At 45.9% G+C, this 25,073-nt stretch overlaps 1 protein-coding gene across 4 annotated transcripts in view; it reads right to left on the minus strand.

Annotated features, from left to right (window-relative positions):
- NCEH1 (neutral cholesterol ester hydrolase 1) overlaps window positions 1-24,842 on the minus strand; it is an 824,131-nt gene extending 799,289 nt beyond the window's left edge. For 3 of the 4 annotated variants that reach the window (XR_007776034.1, XR_007776033.1, XM_050966059.1), the window contains exons 1-3: window positions 24,529-24,755; window positions 4,640-4,868; window positions 2,578-2,647 (exon numbers count right to left, since the gene is read on the minus strand). Coding sequence is in view for 2 of the 4 variants with exons in the window: in XM_050966059.1 (XP_050822016.1) it covers window positions 2,578-2,647; window positions 4,640-4,868; window positions 24,529-24,666 (437 nt within the window). In the remaining 2 variants the exon portion in view is untranslated. Of the gene's footprint in view, window positions 1-2,577; window positions 2,648-4,639; window positions 4,869-24,528 lie in introns of all 4 variants that reach the window. The other variant, XM_050966060.1, reaches the window with a different exon arrangement.
- Between the last annotated feature and the right edge of the window lie 231 nt (window positions 24,843-25,073).

Consider the following 25,073-nt stretch of genomic DNA (forward strand, 5'->3'; position numbering starts at 1 on the left):
GATATGATAGGCCTTTGGGAATCCCCTGTGCAACTGGATAACAGATTGGGTATGCAACATTCAAGTGAGAAAATGTGCAATTAAACTAATGAGAAATCAAATTAGACTGCACTGAGTACAAAAGGCTTGATTGACAGAGATAATGGTTGGGTAGAGAAGACAAACAGCTCACCAAAACAGGCAGAATTACAGCATCATAAACAAGAAAAGGAATAATAAGGGACATTTCAATATTGTGATAGCCACTTGTCTGCAATGGCTAACATCTTGCTCATTTATTTTTTTGTTTATTAGAGATGACAACTAAACTGGAAACAACTACATTTAAATTATATTGGAATGAAGGTTATACCAGTAAAATCAATTCTGCATAATGAGGCTATAATTTGATCACGAGAATTGGCAAATAATCTCATTAATTCAGTCACTGGCCCCACTCTTCTGTCAACTTTAATATTTTCATTTACAAAAGAAAAGTGCGTAATGCAACCACTCAAATTTCCCTCTTCTGGTTTATTACAGTGGTCCATTAATGTATTTAGCAACTTAGAGGGTTGTTAAACTAACTGAGGAGACTCCATAAGGTAAAGAGAAGGCCTGAATTCGCCACTGCCTTCCAGCTTGTATAGTGATTTGCATTCGTGCAAAGTGTGTGGCAGTCATCTGATGAGGCACACATACTGGCACAGAAATCTCTACAGTTGTGTTTAATACCATCACCTCAATGAGGGCTCTGCCATCACAATATTTTATTATGATTGATCACAGAAAAACCTGTTCGTAAGAAACCTGACCGCTGTGAACATACCTTTTGTGCTATTACTCTTTATAATTCTCAAGTTACATACATTTTGCCCTTAGATATTTACCCTTGACTGATCTAGTCTGCCTTTCAATCGGTCTGCTCAGTTCCTTATATTCTTTCCTACATTCTTGTATCTCCAAGCTGTTCTCTTTCACTCTGCACCGTTTTTCCACTAGCTCAAGCACCTACCCCATGGAGCAGTCCAACAGTGACATTTCAGAATGTGTGCTTTGGTGGTTTTGAGCATAACAGTTTTCATTTTACCTCCGTTTGTTGGGATTGTTCTTCTTCACCTGTGCCAAAGACTCAAACTTATTCTGGACTGAAGTTATGTAATGGTCGTTGATTTCGGATAAGTCCAAACGTTGAATGTCTTAGGTTTAAGTTTTAATTTTGTTTCAGGCTAACAGCTGATGGTCTGACACAGTCTGCTCTCAGGAAAGTCTAGGTTCATTGTGTACTTGATCTCCAGTATAGCTGTATCATTACATAATTGATTTGGTTCTTTGTGATACTATCAGGTAACCTCCATGTGTGGACAGAAAAAGACTAATGCCTATGTTAGAAATATTATTTGAGAGCAGCAGATTCTGATGTCAGAAATCAATACATGCAAACTTATGTACTTTGCTCACATTAGGCGTAGAGATGGCAATAACCTTGAGACAGTTATTATGGAAGGAATGGTGGAAGGTCATTGTAGCAGGGGATAACAAGTGAGGAAATGGATGGTGTGCAGCATATCACTGTAAGGTCAGCATGAAGTTAGCGATGGATTGTGAAGAGTTCCAAAAATTCTGTTCTGATGTCGTCAGTATTCGAACACGAATAAATGGATGTACTTACTTTAGGTGTTCGGGTGAGGTTAGATCAATGTATCAAGTGTCTGTTTGTGGAGGAGAGGGCACAAACTGCATGTTTTAGTTAAGTAACAGTGGTAAAAATCAGCTGCCATTTGAAGTTCTATACCATACTTTAATACAACATAAACGCTGGTTTCTAAAAGAACAGAAGTATTCTTAGCTCAAATCTGCCCCACAAATCTCAACCTCCTGCTGGGAAGCACAATCCCAGTGACCACTGAGAGAGACAACAGTCCCACCCACTGATTGGAGAGATTGAGGGATAGGTATTTCTCTCTTCCTTCAAAGGGTGAGGGGGTTTGTGTGTATATATAGAAAGTGTGTCTGTGTTTGTATTGTGATCTCAATCCTGCAAGCACTTGAGTTACCGACTCATCTGAGTAAACCCACAGTTTTTAATAGGACTATGCCTGTGCATGTGTTAGCAAGACTGTGGCTTTTTAGTTCCAGTTAACGTGGCTCCCCCTCACTCCCTTTTTACTATCTACTTTTAAATGTCCTGTACAATTGAGGGTGCCATTATCTCTTATACACCTCTACCCTGCTATAACGTGACCCGATATAACACAAATTTAGATATAACACGGTAAAGCAGCGCTCCGGGCAGGGAGGGGCTGCACACTCTGACAGATCAAAGCAAATTCAATATAATGCAATTTCACCTATAACGCGGTAAGATTTTTTGGCTCCCGAGGACAGTGTTATGTTGGGGTAGAGGTGTAATTAGAAAAGTATTCAGATACCATTCTAATCCACTGTCATTGAGAAGGACACAACATATCAAGTCCTGCTAAAGAGACTTTTTTCAAATGAAAACCTTTTAAACAAGTGACGACAAAGAAAAAATCAATTAACTCATTCGTAATGATCTATAGTTCTAAATACTTTAAGATTTTGTTGATTACTCACTCAATTGAGACAATTACTGCATTCAGAGATTCTGCCATGATCCTGCAGAGATTGTTATAGAAGCTTGTTCCTGGGAATAAGAGGACCAAATGTTAGTGAAAGCCAGTACATTTTGTTAATATGCATATTGTACACAGCTCTACATATCTTTAGATTCATAAGAAAAACAGCCAGCACTTATATTCAATCCTGTAAAAAAAACCAAAAAACCCTGACATTATAATTCTCATTATATTCATATCAGTAAATCTTTATGCAAATATAAAGAAATGGAATGGAATGCAGTCAGTGTGTAACACCAGGTACCATGATGTAGTGGAATGAACAAAGTTTGTGTCTTAGCAGTTTGTGCACTCTCTTCCTGGCTTTGCCATCAGCTTGTTGTGTGACTTTGGGCAAGTCACTTCACCTCTCTGCCTCAGTTTCACTTACTGCTACCTAACTGCATTGGGCTGTTCTGAGGATTAGTGTCTGAGAAATGCTATTTTTGTGCAAGTCATTGTATATGTGGTCATTATATTATGCATGCTGGACTCGAAACTTTCAGTTTCTACTTAAGGTAGTAGTCCTATTAAAGTCAGTGGGACTGTTCACCTGAGTCAGAGCAGCAGGTTCAAAGCCATCCTATTTCTTAGGGTACTCATTTTCTCTAATTCTATGCCTCTTCAGTTACTAAACAGATATTTCATGGTGGTGGAGAATATAACAATATATTAAGCATCTCTTTAAAGTACGCAGTCTTGTGATTTAATATTCAGCAGTGATATTTCTGCCACTAATGTTTACATCTTAAACTGCAATAATGCATTTAGAGTTAGTGATCTAAGTGAAGCACAGTAATTCTGAAGCACACATTCTGTCCCGTGGGAGTGCTATGCAAGTTACTACAGAACCAGTGCAGCTGACCAAGTTCTAACATCACCAAGAGCTGCCTATGACAGGTCTTCCTGAAGGGTCTTGTGACCAGCCCTGCACTGGGCCACTGGGGGTGGACCAATCATTGTGGCCCAGGAGGCCATGCCCCCTCTTCCCTACTGCACATGCTCCAAGTGGAGAACTAGCTAAAAGGAGGCAACCCAGGCTGGGGGGTCAGGGTGTATGCTGCTGACTCCTGCAGAGGTATCTGCAGTGCCCCTGGGGGTAAAGCCCAGGGACTGGGACTACCTGCCAAATAACCCACCGGCTGTGGAGACCACCATGGAAGCCGAGCCACCACCCATGGAGGAAGCTGGCTAAACTATGCCCCAGCCTAGAGAGACAAGGCCTATAGACTGATTATTAGCTTGCCTTGCCTGCCCTGGGGCTGCAGCCTGTTTGCTGCTTTGCCCTGCCCTGCCCTACCCAGGGGGCTAATTCACCAGTCTGTTTGATTGTTTGCTGCCCCAGGAGGCTGTCGGGTATAGACTAATTGCTTACTTTGCCCCATGCAGGGGCTGCAGCCTGCTTGCTGCTTCACCCTGACCAGGAAGCTAATTCCACAGACAGTTTGATTGTTTTGCTGATCAGAATCCACAGAATACCTGTTTAGGTGACCCAGTACTGGGTCAGGGGATGTAAGGCACTGGGTTGTGGCGGCTCTGGTCAGCACTACCAACTGGGCTGTTAAAAGTCCCGTCGGCTGTGCTACCTGGCTAAGGCAGGCTAGTCCGTACCTGTTCTGATACCGCACTGCACCCCAGAAGCAGCTAGCAGCAGGTCTGGCTTCTAGGTGGGGGGGTGGGCACGGGACTCGTGGGCTACCCCTGCCCCGAGCACTGGTTCCGGGCCAATGGGAGCTGGGGAGGAGAGGTGCCTGTGGGCAGACCGACGCAGAGCCGCTTGCGCACCTCTGCTGATAAAGTATGCACTTGTTTTCTGTTTCAGGATTACTTCCCGTACCCCCCATTTTTGGTGAGAATTGGGACAGTTACTGTAGTCCCAGGGTTCCAGCTCTCATTAGGTTCCGACATGTCTCGAAGAGCAAAACTCTCAGCTTCTGGGTGGAAGAACAGCTTTTAGTTACACTGAACCTGCTGTGATGAGAACATATCATAATCCACTCTAATTAATGATAGACACATACTTGCACTTGCCAAAGCCCATCCTCCTCCATGGATGTAAACGACACTGCGCTTTAGTGTTTCGTCTTGCTTTGGAGAAGGTTCAAACACTCTGACTTCCACTCCATCAAAAAGGGCATCTGTTATCTTAATGTGTTCAGAGGATGACGGCTCTAGCTTGTCAAAAGTACCAATCACATAATTCAGAACTCTCAAGTGATGGCTGAGTCTTAGACAGTGAACCAGGTTGCACTAGGGAGAAATTGAGGAGCGGGGAGGAGGGGAATCATTTGTTACTCACAGGCTTATCCTACTATGTTGCATTAAATATCCTTGCAATTTTCTTCAAAAGACAGTACTGTAACTAGACAGGCAACAGCACTTAACACCCATGGGGGAATGATATCAAAGCCTTCCAAAGTTATTTTGTGACAAAACTATGCCCCCCTAAAAATTCTCAGGGCATGTCTATACTACAAAAAGAGACCCACGGCAGTGAGTCTCAAAGGCTGGGTCCACTGACTTGAGCTCCTGGGGCTTGCACTGCGGGTCTACAGATAGCAGTGTAGTTGTTTGGGTTTGGGTTGAAGGCTGAGCCCTGAAACTCAGCGAAGGAGGTGGGTCTCAGAGGCTAGGCTCCAGCCCAAACATCTACGCTGCTTGACCCCAAGTCAGTTGACCTGGGATCTGAGACTTGCTGTCCCAGGTCCTTTTTTTTTGGCACTGTACACATACCCTTAGTTGTCTTAATATATATTTTGAAAAAATAAAGCACCGTGAGCACTTGGAAGATCAAGATGGCAGTGGGTTAGAACTGAGACACCCCTACTTGAAAAGCACAGTCAGATTGAAAAAGAATTCTCAGGAGTGGGTCGCACCACAGCAGTGGTTCTCAACCTTTCCAGACTATTGTACCCCTTTCAGGAGTTTGATTTGTCTTGCATACCCCCAAGTTTCACCTCACTTAAAAACTACTTGCTTACAAAATCAGACATAAAAATACAAAAGTGCCATAGCACACTATTCCTGAAAAATTGCTGACTTTCTCACTTTTACCATACAGTTATAAAATAAATTAATTGGAATATAAATATTGTACTTACATTTCAGTGTATAGTCTACAGAGCAGTATAAACAAGTAATTGTATGACACTTTAGTTTGTACTGACTTCACTAGGTCTTTTTATGTAGCCTGTTGTAAAATTGGGCAAATATATAGATGAGCTGATGGACCACCTGAAAGACCTCTGCATACCCGAGGGGTATGTGTACCCCTGATTGACAATCACTGCACCATAGGACTCTTAGAACTGCTGAACTGTGTCTCAATTTCTTCCAGTACAGGGCAGTAATGCACATATACAGGAGTCATTTTGTTATATTATTACAGTTAATTTCTGCATTTCTCATAGTGTATTGGGAAAGTTTAGGTGTTAATAAAATTCCATAACCACAAACTTTTCTACACTTCTAGTGAAAATATGAACCCTAAAGATCCAAATTTTCTTCTACTGACTTTACTGGTCTGAATTGCATCACCTAGTAAAGCCTGCCTTCCTTTCTTAAGCTGAAAGAGTGTGAGTAGCTCACTCAATTGAGGCCTGTGCCTCAGTTTACTCTTCCCTAAACTGACTGCAATAATACCTGCCTCGTAGGGACAGTGACTGTGAGGCTTAATTCATGTTTAAAAAGCTGTGAAATCCCTGGAGAAAAGGTGCCATAAATGTATTCTTCTTCTTGTGTATAAATGATTCATCCTGAAGTACAAATCTTTTCACTTTCAGTAAGTTTCTTCAAAGAAAAATCTCAGTTACTGAAAACAAGACTGAGAGCAGGGAGTTTGTGACTGAGAGGCAGGAATTGGTCTCAAGAGAACATGGTGGTGTTTGCTAATCAGCCCATCTGTGTTTTCTGACTGAATGTTTAGCCTCCTAGGATGAGATCAGAGCACTAGAAGCAAAGTGGGCTGGGAATTTATTTCCACCCGCAGAGCCTTTGTCGTGATGCAACAAGAAAACTAGCACTGGCCTAACTTTTTATTTAGAAATGGGCTTCAGGGACCTCTATGCTGCAGTTGGGAGGGTAGACTGCCATGCACTAGCTCTGCTTGAGCTAGCGAGTTAAAAAATAGCAGTGCGGCTGTGGCAGCACAGGCAGAAGCTTGGGCAAACCCACCCAACTGACTGGGGACCAAGTCAGATGCCTAGCCTCAGCACCTGTCTATGACCACACTGCTACTTTTCGTGCACTATCTTGAGTAGAGCTAGAGCATGTCTGTTTACCTGGACTGGGAAGCACGTTCCCAGCTGCAGCGCAGACATACCCTCAGGATGCAATTCTGGTATCTGACTTCTTGTACTTTGTTTATGCATCTTGCCCAGAGAGGATAAAGGACCTACTATTACCAGCTAAGGGAGATCCCCTTCAGCAGAAAAGGTAGAGAACTGTTCCCCAATGTACATATGATTTATATAGTAACTGTGCTTTCAGAGTATAATATTTTTTCCATGAATGCTGTGAAACAGGGTTGGGCAAACTTTTTGGCCCAAGGGTCACATTGCGGTTGCAAAACTGTATGGAGGGCTGGGTAGGGAAGGCTGGGCCTCCCCAAACAGCCTGGCCTCCATCCCTATCTGCCGCCTCCCACTTCCCACCCCCCTCAGAACCTCTGATCCATCTAGCCCTCCCTGCTCCCAGTCCCCTGACTGCCCAACCCCATCCACACCCCTGCCCGACCCCCTGGGACCCCACAACTATCCAACCCCCCCGTTCCCGATCCCCTGACTGCCCTCCACCCCATCCAACTTCTCCCTGTCCTCTGACTGCCCCCAGGGAACCCCACCTCTTATTTACCCCCCCCCCGGCCCACTTATCATGCCGCTGAGAGCAGCATGTCTAGCTGCCACACTGCCCGGCTGGAGCTAGACACGCTGCCGCTCTGCTCAGCAGGAGCACACAGCTCCGTTGCCCAGAGCGCTGCCATGTGGCAGCGTAGCTGTGGGGGGGACGGGACAGCGGGGAGGGGCCCAGGACTAGCCTCCTCGGCTGGGAGCTCAGGGTGGACCTGCAGGCTGGATGTGGCCAGCGGGCAGGACGGTCCTGCAGGCTGGATGTGGCCCACGGGCCGTAGTTTGCCCACCTCTGCTGTGGAAGATCCAAGAGGGAATGGGGAAGGGACATATCAGGCCAAACCACCCAGTGTACTATGATAATGAGGCTACTAGTCGGCATTTAAAAAAAAAAAAAGATGGGCTGGAGGTGAGGTCTTTCACTGTTTTGGAAGGCTGACCTCCTGTCCTGGCTGAGGATAAACCAGGGAGGAGTCTGAGCCCTTTTATAATTATTCCCAGCAAGTCAGAGTTAGGAGCTGGGAGGTAAGGGGAATGGTTACCAAAATCCACAGGAGCCTGATACCCAGTAACATTAGAGAAAGCGTCAGAAGTGATATTTTACTTTGTGACTTGATCATGGATAAAATTTTCAAAAACACCTAAGTGACTTACGAGTCTAAGGGCTTGTCTGCTCATAAAAGTTTTACCTCTAACTATACTGGTGCAGCTGCAGCAGTAAACACATACCCCCAGTGTGCATGCCATTATACTGGTATAAAAAGTCTTTTATCTGGTATAGCTAATCCTGTATGGGAAGAGGGGTAAATTATACCAGTGAGACTGCATCCACACTAGGGGTTGTACTGGTATAACTTAAAAAAAAATCACTAAAATAATCACTCTCCCTCACCGCCAATCAGAATAGTTATACCAGAATAAAAACTGGATGGAGACCATGTCTCACTGAAGGGGGAAAAAATTAAAAATAATTTAGGCTCCAAAGTGCCATCTGGAAATGGGTTTTAAAACTACTAAGTGTTAATCTTTTGCTGCTTTTCCAATTCATTTTAAGGATGTGTATTTCACTGATGCTTAATAAAAAACAGTCATTTTTATTTACTATATCTCTGCACTTATTTTCCCTGGTCACTTTCCAATGGTAAGTGCAGGCTACCGTGTCAAAGCTTTCGGAGGATGGATAGTTTAACAGAAGCACACTATTCCCATAAACAGAGAGGTAAAGCCCATCTTTTTGTTCTGTATATGTACAGCAACTAGCACAATGGGGGCCTCGTCCATGACCAGGAATCTTTGGCGATATGGTAATATAAATAATATTTCAGAGGAACTCCACTGAAAGAAAGATTTGTTGCATGACTGCAGATTCCTTGTCGTAGAGGTTTTATTTCTTTAGGGCCATAAATCTAATCTCCCACCTATGGTACTTTACAAAATGAAGATCATCAATATGCAGTACAAATACAAGGCATTAACATTACCAGCTGGTGTATAAAAAGCGCCTAAGCCATCTTCACTACATGTCCCTATGGAAGGCAAGCTTTGAAGTATGCCTAATTTTATAAATCTCAGCTTCAATGGACCAAGGGGAGCAATCCACTTCCAAAGCTGAGAGGCACTGACAAAGGATGCCCTCCCAGCAGCCTGTTTAAACTGCGGCAGTATCAGGCTGTGAAAGAGGTGGTTTCTCATGAAGCCAGGTTCCAAAATGTTCGTGGTTTAATTGACTGAACACCAGCTCTCTGTGTTTAAGAAAGCCCTCCCATTAAAAAGAATTCAAAGTATCAACCCAAACTCTGGAAATGCTGAATGCACAAGACAATTTGTATCTTTGAATTTCAGATCATGCTGTTCTCCATCTGTTCCTCCCATAGGAAGATCCAGTTCAAGGTTGAATGCAGGAGGGTTTCTCTCACACACATTGTATTAGGGGAAAAGTAAGTCAATGTGGATCAAAGAATTACCCCAAGCTTCCTTTGAGGTTCAAAGAAGTTCAGTAAAGTTATGTAATGCTTTGACATCTAGCTGCACTGACTTCAGTAGAGTTGTGCTGATTTACACCAGCTGTGATCTGGCCCTTTGCGGGTCTTGTGGTGGTTCTGAGAGGTTATTCTGTAGCCAAGGAAATTTTGTGAAACAGTTTTTCTGCCTGATCTGCTAGTGCAACAAGCAGCACTTTCAGGAGGAGCAGACAAGGTTTGCCCAGATTGTTCATTTTAGCTCACATTCTCTCTGGATAGGGAGCCCACATGTCCCATAGTCAGGGCATATCCCTGTTTTGTTTCACTGAAAATTGTTCTGCAAATCTGCAGATGCCTGGCTACCTGCAGGTCTATCACATGCTGTCACCCTACCCTGCTCCCATGCAAGCCCCTGCAAGCCCCACCCATTACATGAGTGAGGGAGCAGCCCACTCCCACTTACTGAGGAAACTGACTGTCGTCAAAAACCAATCAAAGAGAAAAAGCCTACCAAGTTCACACGGTCCTTCCATCAGGGTATAGAGAGAATGAACAATTTTATTAGACCCAGACACTCTTTTTGCCTTAATTGTGCTCAGTGCTTAGCTACCGAAGTGACAGGTGCATTAGAAATATCTTTGATATATGCAAAGATTGGTTATCATGTTATTATTGGTTATAATTTGTAGGGACTGAGAATGTGCTGGTTACTAACTGAGAAAGTCTTGTCCCAAGGAATTTACAATCAAAATCTACGGTATATGGAATCATAGCCTGGCTCTGACTCTGGGCACTTCTACTTGTTGCAAAGCTACTGGCAACTCAGTGTCTGCACAAGAACTCCCAATGTTGCTAGTACCTTTGGAGGTTAACTAATGCGAGCAACGGCTGGGTACTTAGGGTATGTGTACTCTGCAATTAAAAACCCACAGCTGGCCCATGCCAGCCAACTTGGGCTCGTGAGGCTCGGGCTAATGGACTGCTTAATTGCAGTGTAGATGTTCAGGCTTGGGCTGGAGCCCAGGCTCTAGGGTCCTGTGTGGGCCCCAAAGCTTGGGCTGCCCAAGCCCTAACATCTACAGCACAACTAAACAGCCCTTTCCCCCGAGCCCCACGAGCCCATGTCAACTGACATGGGCCAGCCCCGGGTGTCTAATTGCAGTGTAGCCATGCCCTTAGAAAACTTCTTTAGTGTAGGCAGGGCCACGGAGGCTTTGTTTGTGTTTGACAGGGTGCGGCACAGCTTCCTGGCAAGCACCCAGCAGAAACAGGAGTGGTGAGCATTTGTGTCTCCCTGAGTATAACAACTGTGGAGAGTTCACAAGGCCCTGAGGCTACATATGAGTTTAATCATCTGAGGACAGACATCCTTGATTGATTGTGGATATGTGCTAGGCACTTCCTCAAAGCATGTCACTTTTGCTCCCTACCTCCCCTTTTTTTAATGACACTCCCAATGTCTTTCTTGTATTTCTGCATTGCCTCTACATGCCTCTTCTTTATTAATCTTTCCTGTACCAAGGTCACATTTATTGACCTTATTCCATAGCACTGCACAGGCTCCAGTTTAACTGAGGGCTTGTCTACACTTACATCTTATAGCACTCTAGCTTGCTGGCTCAGGGAGGTGAAAAATCACCCCCTTGAGCGCAGCAAGTCTGAGCGCTTTAAAGCGCTAGTGTAAACAGGCTCCGAGCTGTGCTCCCAGCATTTGGAGCTAATCCCCTCGTGGAGGTGGATTACTAGGAGCGCTGGGAGAGCTCTCTCCCAGCGCTCGCGCACGACCACACTCGCACTTCAAAGCACTGCTGCGGGAGCGTTCCCATGACAGCGCTTTGAAGTTTCCAGTGTAGCCATGCCCTGAGTTTGTAACCAGTTAGGGGCATCGTTGGCTCTAAACATGAGTTGTGCTCAGATCCCGTGTGCTTAAAACTTGATTGGTATCTGGATTTCCCCACCAGGAAGTTTGCCAATACAGAAGGGAGTATTAGACTGGCATAATGGTTCTACATTGCTCCCTGCTTCAGAGCCCCTATATTAGGCTCTTGCTGGAATGAGTTGGAGGAGGAAGGGGTTGTGGCAAGAACAATCATACTTCAGCTGTTCTGAGCTACGGATAGGTGGGGAGCATTGCAGCTCAGTCTTAAACTAGAGCACCCCTGTAGTTTACACCAAGGACTGAACCAAACACTAGCCCAGGAATCAAAAGCTGTAGCTTAGCATCGGGGTCACAGCCTGCTGGCATGTTTGTCTTCCTATAGTGGGTTCAGCACAGTTACTTTGCTGTCTTGGCATGAGAACTTGCCAATGTTTGTGTAACCAGTTTGACTGGTCCTCCTTCCCCAGAGCTCTTTGTGGTAGCACCCTAAAGAAGACTGCCACATGTGCAGCTGATGACATATCCTCTGGGCACTCTCGCCAGGAACTCCACCAGAGAGGTCCTTTGGGGCCATCTGCCTGTCCCAAGTCAGGATAAAGGAGGAGGGTTGGGCGTGGGGCTAGCAACTCCACCTCGTAAAAAATCAACCTGCTACAGAAACGCCAACAATAGAGACAACAGAGACTTTTACCCTGGAAAAAGAAGGGTCTTCAACTCGAAGATGCATGACGCTGGGTGGTAAAAGCCATGAGGAAGCCACTAAGCCGATTACCCTTCTTGCAACCAGGAGGATTACCATAGGCACATGGAACGTGAGGACCATGTATGAGTCAGGAAAGATGGCGCAGGTTGCAGCAGAGATGAGGAGCAACAACCTGACCCTATTAGGCATTAGCAAGACAAGATGGACACAAGCGGGACAGAGACGACTGTTGACAGGAGAGCTGTTGCTATATTCAGGACATGAAGAGAGCGATGCACCCCACGCACAGGGAGTAGGCTTCATGTTGTCCAAGCAGGCACAGAGAGCACTGATTGGTTGGGAGGCACATGGTCCCAGGATCATCACAGCATCTTTCAGAACTAAAATGAAGAGGATTAAGATGAATGTTGTTCAGTGCTACGCTCCAACTAATGACAGCAAAGAGGAGGACAAAGATTATTTTTAAAACAGACTCCAGAAAATATTAGAGATTCTCCCAGACAAAGACATCATCATCCTTATGGGAGACTTTAATGCCAAAATTGGACCTGACAACACAGGATACGAACAAGTCATGGGGACCCACGCTCTGGGAGAGATGAGTGAGAATGGAGAGAGATTTGTGGATCTGTGTGCACTTAACAACCTGGTCATAGGAGGTAGCACCTTTCCTCACAAGCGGATCCACAAGCGTACCTGGGTATCACCAGCAGGCATGATAGAAAATCAGATCGATCATGTCTGCATTAGCAAGAAGTTCAGAACATCCTTACAGGACGTTAGAGTTAGAAGAGGAGCAGACGCGGCGTCCGACCATCACTTAGTGGTGGCCAGATTGAAGCTGAAGCTGAAAAAGAACTGGATAGACGCGTCAGACAGAAGAATGAAGTACACTGTCAGCCTTCTGAAGGACCATAAGACCAAGGAAGATTTTAGAATGACGCTGAAGAATAAGTTTTCAGTATTACAGGATCGGTCTGAGGAAGAGGAAGACAGTGTACTAAAGAGATGGCAGAAAGTGAGAGAGACACTTAGGTCAGTATGCCAGGAAGTGCTTGGAATTAAGAAACACCAGCAGAAAGAGTGGATCACAGCAGAGACCTTGATCAAGATAGAAGACAGAAAGAAGAAGAAGGGAGCAGTCAATAACAGCAGGACTAGAGCAGCAAAGGCCAAAGCTCAAAAAGAGTATGCTGAAGCTCATAGAGCAGTGAAGAGGAATATCAGGAAGGACAAGAGAGAGTATGTGGATGAACTCGCAGCAGAAGCGGAGTAGGCAGCATACAGCGGTAATATGAAACAGCTGTATGATACTACCAAGCGACTGTCTGGAAAGTTCAGCAAGCCAGAACGTCCCGTTAAAGACAAGCAGGGAAAGTGTATAACAGGAATAGAACAACAGATGAACAGATGGGCGGAGCACTTTGAGGAACTCCTGAACAGACCAGCACCTCCAAATCCACCAGATATCAACCCAGCCAACGAGGACCTCCCAATTAATTGCGATAAACCAACCAGAGATGAGATCAGAAAAGCCAACACCATGATGAAGAATAGGAAGGCGGCTGGACCTGATGACATCCCAGCAGAGGCCCTGAAAGCAGACCTGGATGCTTCAGTGGAAATGCTGTACCCCCTCTTTGAGAAGATATGGGAAGAAGAAGTGATTCCGGTAGACTGGAAAGAGGGATATCTCATCAAAATCCTCAAGACAGGAGATCTTAGCAACTGTGCCAATTATAGAGGAATCACACTCCTGTCGGTGCCAGGGAAGCTCTTCAACCGAGTCCTCTTAGAGAGAATAAAGGATGCCGTTGATCCACAGCTACGAGATGAACAGGCAGGTTTTCGGCAGAATAGATCATGCACGGACCAGACAGCAACGCTTCGCATCATAGTCGAGCAGTCTATGGAGTGGAACTCCTCGTTGTACATCAACTTTGTTGATTATGAGAAAGCGTTCGATAGCGTGGATTGAGAGACCCTCTGGAAGCTCCTTCGGCACTACGGCATCCCAGCAAAGGTGGTCAACCTGATCAAGAACTCATATGACAGTATACACTGTAGAGTGATCCATGGAGGGCAGCTTACTAACAGCTTCCAGGTGCAAACTGGAGTCAGGCAAGGATGCTTGTTGTCACCACTTTTCTTTCTCCTCGTCATCGCTTGGATTATGAAGACATCCACTTACGAGCGTAGGAACGGAATCCAGTGGACGCTGTGGACCCAGCTTGATGACCTGGACTTTGCTGACAACCTTGTGCTCCTTTCGCACAGTAAACAGCAGATGCAAGAGAAGACCAACGTAGTGGCAGCCACGTTATCACAGGTTGGCCTCAACATTCACAAGGACAAGACCAAGATCCTTGGGATTAACTCCATCAGCAATGACCCAGTCACACTGAATGGAAGCCCCCTGGAAGAAGTGCAGTCCTTCACCTACCTAGGTAGCATCATCGACCAGCAGGGTGGCACAGACGCAGACATCAAAGTAAGGATTGGTAAGGCAAGAGCAGCCTTCTTACAGCTCAAGAACATCTGGAGCTCCAGAGAGCTGTCTTTGGCAATAAAAATTCGACTGTTCAACTCCAATGTGAAATCAGTCCTACTGTATGGAGCTGAAACCAGGAGGACAACCAAAACAACCATCAGGAAGATCCAGACCTTCATTAATAGCTGCCTCAGAAGGATTCTCCAGATCCACTGGCCAGACACCATCAGTAACATCCACCTCTTGGAGAGGACCTGTCAACTCCCAGCAGAGGAAGAAATCAGAAGGAGAAGGTGGGGTTGGATAGGACATACACTCCGTAAGCAGCCAACTAACATCACCAGACAGGCACTGCGGTGGAACCCCCAATGCAAGCGGAAAAGAGGCCGTCCAAGAAACACCTGACGACGCGACCTGCAGGCTGATAGCAAAAAAATGGGCTATACCTGGAACCAGCTAGAGCGAATGGCCCAGGATAGAGGACTCTGGAGATCTGTGGTTGGCAGCCCATACCCCGATTGGGGTGACGGGCATGAGTGAGTGACTCTCACCTGGCAAGGCAGATTAGGATAGCTGCCCATATTTTCCTAGAATGAACATCTTAAAAAACACCTCATGGTTACTCAGACTGACAGATGTACATACATTCATGATGGCACAAAAGCTGCTGTGTGGACATAAACTGACCCATTTTCTTGTACCCACCATGCCTGTAACATGCAGCAGAATCTTGGTTGTAGTGTGGACAAGGCTTTATTCTTTATCCTTTCTCTTTTTTCTCCCAGGCTTTTGGTTCTTGTATTTACTTTGGCCAGGTCCAGACTAGAGCTTTAAATCGATTTTAAGAGCTCTAAATCGATTTAAAGCTGTAACCGTCCACACTACAGAGTGCATAAAATCGATTTTAAGGGTCCCTAAAATCGATTTTGGAACTCCATCAAAACGAGAGGAGTAACCCCAAAATCGATTTTTTAAAATCGATTTTATGATAGTGTGGACGGCCATCGAAGTTAATGGCCTCCGGGACGTATCCCACAGTGCTCTAGTGGCCGCTCTACACAGGTAAAGGTACTCTTCTGCTGGCCAGGTAAACAGGAAAAGCCCCGGGAAGTTTGAAATTCCATTTCCTGCTTGCACAGCGTGGAGCTCTCAGCAGCAGAGAGAAGAATGCAGTCTCCTGAAAATAGGAAAAGAGCTCCAGCATGGAGCACACAGGAGTTACTCGATCTGATAGCTGTATGGGGAGAAGAGTCAGTGCTTTCAGAACTGCGCTCGAGCAGACGAAATGAGAAAACCTTTGAAAAAATTTCTAATGCCATGCGGGAGAGGGGACATACCAGGGACTCGTTACAGTGCCGAGTGAAAGTGAAAGAGCTCAGACAGGCGTATCAGAAGACCAAAGCAGCAAAGGGCAGGTCAGGCTCTGCCCCCAAAACATGCCGGTTCTACGACGAGCTTAACGCAATATTGGGGAACAGCGCAACGACGAACCCCCCCTTGTCTGTTGATTCAGAGGTGGGCGTTGTGATTCCTGCAACTACGGAAGATTTATTTGATGGCGATGATCAGTATGATGAGGACCAAGAGGAGGAGGCTCCAGCAGAGAGCACAGAGCATTTTATCCCCCCAAACAGCCAGGATCTTTTCCTCACCCTTACTGAGGTTCCCTGCCAGCCATCTCAAGGCAGTACTCCAGAAAATGAAGCTGAGGGACCATCCTCTGGTGAGTGTAATTTTTTTTACTAAAAGCTTCAGTTTAATGTAAGCCTTTTTTACTGGGTGCTTCAAATCACTACCTGTACTTAGAGTCACTGACCAAGTAGATTAAAAACCTTTCCTAAAACAGTGACCCATGAGGTGGTTTTTAGAAAAGTCTCCATTGTTACAGGGCGGATTCATCCTGCTTGTTCGGGGACCGCGAGAGCAAACCGCGGGAAGCTACTCTTCTTCCCTGCTTTGCTCTCGCGTTCCCCGAACAAGCAGGGCTCCTTGCCTGCGGTTTGCTGGGTGGTTCGGGGAACGCGAGAGCAAACCGCGGGAAGCTACTCTTCTTCCCTGCTTTGCTCTCGCGTTCCCCGAACAAGCAGGGCTCCTTGCCTGCGGTTTGCTGGGTGGTTCGGGGAACGCGAGAGCAAACCGCGGGAAGCTACTCTTCTTCCCTGCTTTGCTCTCGCGTTCCCCGAACAAGCAGGGCTCCTTGCCTGCGGTTTGCTGGGTGGTTCGGGGAACGCGAGAGCAAACCGCGGGAAGCTACTCTTCTTCCCTGCTTTGCTCTCGCGTTCCCCGAACAAGCAGGGCTCCTTGCCTGCGGTTTGCTGGGTGGTTCGGGGAACGCGAGAGCAAACCGCGGGAAGCTACTCTTCTTCCCTGCTTTGCTCTCGCGTTCCCCGAACAAGCAGGGCTCCTTGCCTGCGGTTTGCTGGGTGGTTCGGGGAACGCGAGAGCAAACCGCGGGAAGCTACTCTTCTTCCCTGCTTTGCTCTCGCGTTCCCCGAACAAGCAGGGCTCCTTGCCTGCGGTTTGCTGGGTGGTTTGGGGAACGCGAGAGCAAACCAGGGAAGGAGAGTAGCTTGATTACCAGTACAATCTACTACAGGGATTACTAGCCATTATTAACTTACCATTTTCTCCGGACATGGTCTGTGTGCTCCCCTGACCTGCGTCTGAGCAGAACTCTCTGTCCTCAGCCACAAGCAATAAGTATTAAAGGAATCATAAGGTGACCTTTTGGTAAAGTAAAATGTTCAAGGTTCGGTAACAGGCACAGGTCAGTGAGGGGAGAGACTGTATGCATGGTTGTGTGAAATGTGTCTCTTATGATTCTTTTATCACTCTTTCCAAACCCCACCCCCCCACACACAGCTGCACATTTCTCCAGCCTCCCTCTCGCTTCTCATCTACGTGGGGGGGGTATCATAAGAAGACTGAGGAAAAGGAGGACGCGTGAGGACATGTTCACCGAAATTATGGCAGTAACCCGTACAGAGAGAGCTCAGCAGGGAGAATGGAAGCAATTGGTCGCAAAGTACAGGGAGGCTGCCAGTGAACGCGAAGACAGGAGGGACCAACGCGAAGACAGGAGGGACCAACGCGAAGACAGGAGGGACGCCAAAAATGATGTCAGGTGGCAGGAAGATCAGCGCTGGCGAGCAGCAACTCTGGATCTTCTTCGTGATCAGACTGACATCCTCCGCGATATGCTGCAAGAGCTCCGTGGTTTCAGAATGCCCCTACAGCCCGTGTATAACCTCCCTCAGTACTCACCCTGTCCCACACCTTCCAGAACCAGGCGTGTAAGAACGCGTGGGGGAAGGCTCTCTGCACCAGCCCCCTCCACCGCTGCGGACACTCCAACCAGAAGGCTTTCATTAGATTGAAAAGCCCTTTGTGTCCTGTTTTTTCCCTCCTCTAATGATCCAAACTTCTACCATGGCACCTTTGCCTATTTTTTACTCTCAGGTCATGCTATTAAGTCAGTGTGACTGTAGATTGGTAATGAACTAAAGCAAGCAGCTTTGGAAAGCTGCACGGAAGCTAGTTATCAGCATCAGGATTTGACAATTGGGGATATGGGCAATACAGGGAAAACAAAGAAAGCAGCCATACCGTAACCTGGTCCATGAGAATTCTTGTTCTGTCTTCTCTGATGCACTTTCTTCTTTCAAACCTCCCTCCCCCTTCCTCCAAACCTCCCTCGCTCCGTCCCCCATAGAACAATGAGTTATGAAATTTCATGCACAGTATTGTAACAACAAACATTATGCTTGATTGATGAAAGGGTCTGATTTTAAATAAAGAACACAATTCTTGTAACAAATAGTAGTAACTTTATTTTCAATAAAAAAGCAGTTAAGGAAGGTTGCAGGTACTGTGCCTAGCAGCAGACGGAAGCAGCTAATGGTGGAGGTAGGTAATAATTGGGAAATACAGAAGTATATGTTTTCCAATGGACAGCTCTTGCAAGTAACCTAAGCAAGCAATTGAGGAATGCTGCAGGCAAAGTATCTTGCAGCAGCAACACCGCATAGACGGGGAGGGCAGCAATCAATTGAAAGGAAAATCAGCATTCAAACTGTACCCTGGCCCATGAGGAAGCTACTTTTCAGTGCTTCTCTGATGCGCACAGCATCCTGGTGAGATCTTCTAATTGCCCTGGTGTCCGGCTGCGCATAATCAGCGGCCAGGTGGTTTACCTCAGTCTCCCACCCCGCTATAAAGGCCTCCCCTTTGCTCTCACAGAGATTGTGGAGCACACAGCAAGCAGCAATGACAAAGGGGATATTGGTTTGGCTAAGATCTGAGCGAGTAAGAAGCGTTCGCCATCTCGCCTTAAGCCTGCCAAATGCACATTCTACCACCATTCTGCACTTGCTCAGCCTGTAATTAAACAACTCCTGAGCACTGTCAAGGCTGCCTGTGTATGGCTTCATTAGCCAGGGCATCAAGGGGTAGGCTGGGTCCCCAAGGATAACAATAGGCATTTGGACATCTCCAACTGTTATTCTCTGATCAGGGAAGTAGGTCCCTTGCTGCAGCCGTTTAAACAGTGTAGTGCTCCTGAAGACACGTGCGTCGTGAACCCTTCCTGGCCATCCCACGTGGATGTTGGTGAAACGTCCCTTGTGATCCACCAGGGCTTGCAGAACCATCGAAAAGTACCCCTTGCGGTTAATGTACTGGGCACCCTGGTGTTCCGGTGCCAAAATAGGGATGTGGGTTCCATCTATGGCCCCCCCACAGTTAGGGAATCCCATTGCAGCAAAGCCATCCACAATGGCCTGCACGTTTCCCAGAGTCACAACCTTTCGAAGCAGCAGCTTAATGATTGCTTTGGATACTTCCAGCACAGCAGCCCCCACAGTAGATTTGCCCACTCCAAATTGATTACCGACTGACCGGTAGCTGTCTGGCGTTGCAAGCTTCCATATGGCTATTGCCACTCGCTTTTCCACTGTGAGGGCTGCTCTCATCCTGGTATTATGCCGCTTCAGGACAGGAGAAAGCGAGTCACAAAGTTCAAAGAAAGTGCTCTTACGCATGCGAAAGTTCCGCAGCCACTGCGAATCATCCCACACCTGCAGGACTATGCGGTCCCACCAGTCAGTGCTTGTTTCCCGTGCCCAAAAGCGGCGCGGAACGGGTAGAACCTCACCCGTAACCGTCAGGAGCTCCAACGTGCAGGGGCCCGGGGAGTCAGAAAACTCGTTCTCCAGTTCGTCATCGCTGTCGTCCCCGCATTCAAGCATTCTCTCTTGCATTTCTGCATCATGGGTCAGCAGTGATAGAACGAGAATGCGTGAATTATTTACAGCATTAGCGATCAAGGACAAGAGCAGACCTGGATCCATGCTTGCTGCAAAATGGCGTTTCCCTCACTGCAGCCAGTAAAAACAGCGCGAACTGACTGTGTGCCGTTTACAGGAAGGGGGGGGGGGCTGTACCCAGAACCACCCAGGACGGGGACTTTGATCCCATCATGCACTGGGCTAGTAACCCATAATTCCAAAGGGCAGGGACCCGTGCAGGAACTGTGGGATAGGTACCCAGAGTGCAACGCTCAGGGAAAAGATGGACGCCAGGGAACATGGACGCTCAACATCGATGTAAGTAGCCCTAGTGTGGACGCGCAAAATCGATTTTATAAAGCCTGCTTTATAAAATCGATTTTATTAACATCGATTTTACCCTGTAGTGTGGACGTGGGCTTTGACTCTCTCTTGTCTCTTGGTTTCTTTTTCACTTTCTCCTCTGATCTCCCTCACCTTCAATCTGTTCCCCCTTTCCTCTCCCATTCTCTGCCACACTCCTATTCCTTCTCACTATCCCACCATGGTGTGTCTCCCCACATGCCAGGAATATGCTGACAATTGAAAAGGAGAGAGATATAGAAACACACACACACACACACACACACACACACACTGACCTACCACAATCCCGTGCTCTGACACAGCAAGGGCAGTGAAATCACAGACTAAGGCAAAGGTCAGGTCAGTCACAGCTTGCCTGTGACTTTTTTTCCCCACAGCTGCCACCGTTTTAAGCACTATGTTGACTCTACTGATACACACATTCATGCCCTCTGAGCTCAACAGTTTTGCAAAATACTGTATCCTGAATGTACCCCTTGGCAGCATGTCTGCTGAGCAGTGCAGGCCAGCTGAAACATATCAGCTCAGTGCCCTGCTCCCTTCGCTGCCTCTCTAGCTGCTACACGGTCAAATCTGAAATCCTTTAATGATTGTCAAAGCCCCAGTGAGATGGGGCATGATTGTCTCAGGGACCGTACATGCACCTGACTATGCTGCTCATTTGGTATCATGTAGCTCTCCACTATGGGCTGATTCAAAGCTTGCTGAAGTCAAGCTTTGGATTAGGCTCCACATGAGTGAAACTTGGGGAAGTGGGGGACTGAGCGCCTTCTTGGTTGCACATCCACAGCTATGGAACGTCTTCCCTTAAGAGTTCAGGACAACCCCAAATCTCATCACATTCATTAGTGAGTATTCACTGGGGCATTCTGCAGCAGGAAGACAACAGAAAAATAGCATTTCTATTTCAGCCTCTAGCTCAGTCATAACACATGGAAGTATTAATCTGTGTTTTGGTTTGGCCACATTCCAGCTAGATAAAGTCTTCAGCCTACCTAAACTTCATCTAAAATGAACCCACATTCTTCTTGATTTCCTGTCCTAAAATATTGTGGAGTGCTGCTGTGAACTGTAAAGCAGTTGATATTTCTCATGTGAGAGAGGGTTGCACTTGAGTAATGAAGGAAGCAATCGATATATTTGGACTTGATCCTGTGAGGTACTGAGCACTCTAGCCCTAATCCATTGATTTCAATAGGACGGTGGTTTCTCCTCAGAGCAGTGTGGCATAGTGAATGGAACACTGGACTGCAACTCAGGAGACAAGTGTGCTAGTCTCAACTCTGCCATTGGCCTAATGGATGATGGTAGGAAAGTCCCTTCACCTCTCTTTTGTGTCGGTATCCCCATCTGTAAAATGAAGATAATGCTACTGACCTCCTATGTCAAGCACTTTGAGATCTACTGATGATAAGAGGTAGCTGTCATTATTATTACTCATGTGCTTACATTGCTTGTTCAGGGCCAAAGTGCTCAGCACCTTGCAGTATCAAGCCCTGGACTTGTAAAATACTTCGGGATCTTCTGGGCTAAAAGGCTGTATAGAAATGCAAGATATTGTGGTTATTACATTTTTAAACTAATGACAGAGACTTGCATTATGCATTGCTAGAGTTTATTAATATAGTTAGAAAGCAAACTTTTTATATAATTTCCACCCCAAAACTGTAATGTTTAACTGTCACACCTGTCTTTATAAAGTTGTTTTAATAACAGGCCTTCAGAATATTGAGAGGACAGCTAGTTATTATATGATTGGAAGCAAGTGAAGTCAAGTTCATGCTCTTGGGAGAAAAAATTAGAAGAACTCCAGAGATTTTAAAATGGGAACATTTAGCCAGAAAAGTATTACTTCAGTCTGCCATCAAACCCCTATGGGATATTATTGTGATAAACAGTAACAAGCTGAAAACACATTCAGGAGTAAGTGAAAGTTCAGTGGTCAAATTTAAAGAAATCTAAAACCAGTCAGTGTTTTAACAACCACTGTGGGAGGCAGAGGGAAATTTAGCCCTACTGAAGGTATCCTTTGTTGTAAAAACTGACTTTGAAAATAACTGCCATGGCTTGACTTTTATAGTTACCACTTCAGCTACTCACACATTGAGTTTTTGGTCTTTCAGGCTCCCATTTTAAAGACATTCTCTCATTCCTGAGTTTATGCTGTCACTCAGCTTTGGAAAGCCTCCTAATTAATATCTGTCAAGCACCTTCTCTCTCTTTGCTCCTTAAAACAAACTCTTGAAGGCTCAGCTGTACTGTGATGTGTTCCATCTATGAAGATTACACTCTACTCTATATTTGTTCTGTATTGTACTCACTTGTTCCTTTCTTTAGAAAGTAAACTGCTGCGGGTGGGGACTGTTTGTTGTTTTACCCAGTGTGCAGTACCATGTACTTCTGCTGTTACATAAATAAATAATATGGTGGAGACATATGGCATTTATACACTAGTAGTAACATATACACAAAGACTGATTAAATCAAGAGCAGATGTCTTTCTGGAAGACATGCTGTCATTCAGCTAGAGGTTATGGGCGTGATGCAGGAATTACAGGGTGAAATTCTATAGCCTATGTTATGTAGGAGGTTTAAGTAGATTAGATTATCATCACAGGCTCTTCTGGCCTTAAAAATCTATGCACTGATTATGGTGGATACTTACAATCCAACTGCTTCAGACACTCATAGGGAACAAATGAAGGGGCCCAAACATGTAAGGTGCTGAGTACGCTTAACTTCTATTGAAGAATGGAGTTATTTTGGAGCACTTGCATGTCATTTGGCCAATGCAATATGTCATCTATTACAAGGATGTGCGTGAAAAACAAGATTTATCAGTTCACCCCTCCCCCCCATAGACTTATTAAAATGTCAGCCTTGGTCTCCAAAGAAAAGCTGAGACACATCCTTTAAATGTTTTTAAATTGCTATAAAATTGGTGTTTTAAAATGTGTTTTTCATGTATGCAGTTTTATAAAACAAAGCACTACTGGCAAAAATAGTTTTTAAAAAAGTGCCTCTGCGAATACTGCAGGGTAAAATCATGGTTGTTGATCAATCACTATAAAAAGATCAGACTGCACTAGCAGAAGAGGAATTAAATTTATGTAGAACCATCATGTGAAACGTTTTGTAACCTCTGGTCTGCATGATGTCACCATGCAACCACCAGAACAAAATTTAAAGTGGGGGAAAGGTTAGGGAGCCGCTGAAATGTTATTTGGAAAAAACAGTCTAACAAATACAGTGTACAAAGGTAGACTCCTCTTGTTTATTAGTGAAAGCCCAAATTCTAATTTGACTAGACTTGAAAGACTTTCCCTCTGCTTTCAATCTCTTCCACCTTGCATTCTTCCTGGAATATGATGGGGAAAGTGGTAGGATGAAAGCACTCAATTTGTTTCTAGCCTTAGGAAATGCAGAGAACACAACATGGAATAAACTGTATACAAAAGATCTCCATCATCTAGAGAGAAGGAAATACATTGCATCGGAAATCCCCAAAGCCTTATGCTTCTAGAGTGGGATTAAGTAAAGCAAAGATCAATAGCCCCTTCTGGTTATGGCATGCAGGAAATGTCTAGGACACTGAAGTTAGCTGTCCTTCTTACCTACCAGGAGTAGGGACTGACTACAAAATTACTTTCAGACTCTACAATAGAGTCAGCTCATCACTTCCCACTGTCAAATGATTCAGGGGGTGGGGGTCCTAAGAAATTGAAAAGGGTTGGTTTTCTGCTGAGCAGTGGGAAGAGCCTTTGCTCCGAGCTGGCTCCCCAATGTCACAAGGGCAGCCGCAGCCTACTAAACAGGAAAAGGACCGACCTCATGCTTTTTAAATGGATTGACTCGTGGGGCATTTTCCTCCCAGCTGATGTACTATAAAAAGTGTGTGTGAGAGAGAGACAGAGATCCGATTCTACTTCTAGATTCCCTGCCGAGAGTCCATCAGCCACCGCAACTACATTCAAGGGAGGAAAGGAGCTGGCACAAAGGGGTTTCTTTGGCATTTCTCATTCATTGAATGCAAAGGCAGCAAGGGAGGAAGAGGGAGCGCTTGATGCTGTAAATCAACCAACCAATTCATCCACGAAGTGCAGAGCCGTCAGACAGCAGAATTTATAGCGTATTAGCACTGTACTTTAAAGAAATCAAGATCAGATACATTTGCAGAGCTAATTTCTGCCAACTCGCCCGGAGGCGCCTTGGCGGCAGCAGCTTTTCCAAAAGGCTGACGCGCCTCTCCTCTCTTAAAATCAACCCTCGGATACAAATGACATTTCCTCAGCTGATTGCAACGGAGAGAAATACAACGGGCGTGTGGGGGCGGCGAGGGAAGGCGAAGAGAGAATAAAATTGCACGGATCAAGCTTACCATTTGCTGGGTTGCCCTGAAAGTGGCATCCAGCAGCATGAGCTTCCAGGGATCCGACACTGTGCTGGGTAAGGGCAGGTACACATAATAGGCTGTCAGGGCTACCAACGCAGTCAGCAAAACAAGGGCTGATTTCATGCTGGACCGGTGCCGCCTTTGCTGTGTACAAGCACAGACAATGAAGCAAGTTTTTTCCTGCCTCCTGACAAGTTTGCTGCAAGGTTGTAGCTCCCATTCAGGGGTTTCATAACCTTCGCAAGCCAATCAGAGGACGCGTAAAGAGGAAGTCTAGGCTTTTCCGCCCCCCTACATCTGTGTCCTTGCAATTGTTTTCGTTTCATCATGTTTCGGGCCTTATCCGAGCACAGAGACATCTAGGGGACACTGTGATGCAGTGCACCACTCGCATCGCAATCCTATAGCCACACAGCACATACTGCACAGCCAGTAGGTGCACCGCACCGGGCTCAGTCTGCATTTATGTAATCCACCGCCCAAATCATCAGTCTGCCCCCAACAAAGGGCTAATGGCAAAGTGCTGCAAA

This window comes from Gopherus flavomarginatus, chromosome 8, assembly GCF_025201925.1.
Source record: "Gopherus flavomarginatus isolate rGopFla2 chromosome 8, rGopFla2.mat.asm, whole genome shotgun sequence".
Classification (NCBI taxonomy): domain Eukaryota; kingdom Metazoa; phylum Chordata; order Testudines; family Testudinidae; genus Gopherus; species Gopherus flavomarginatus.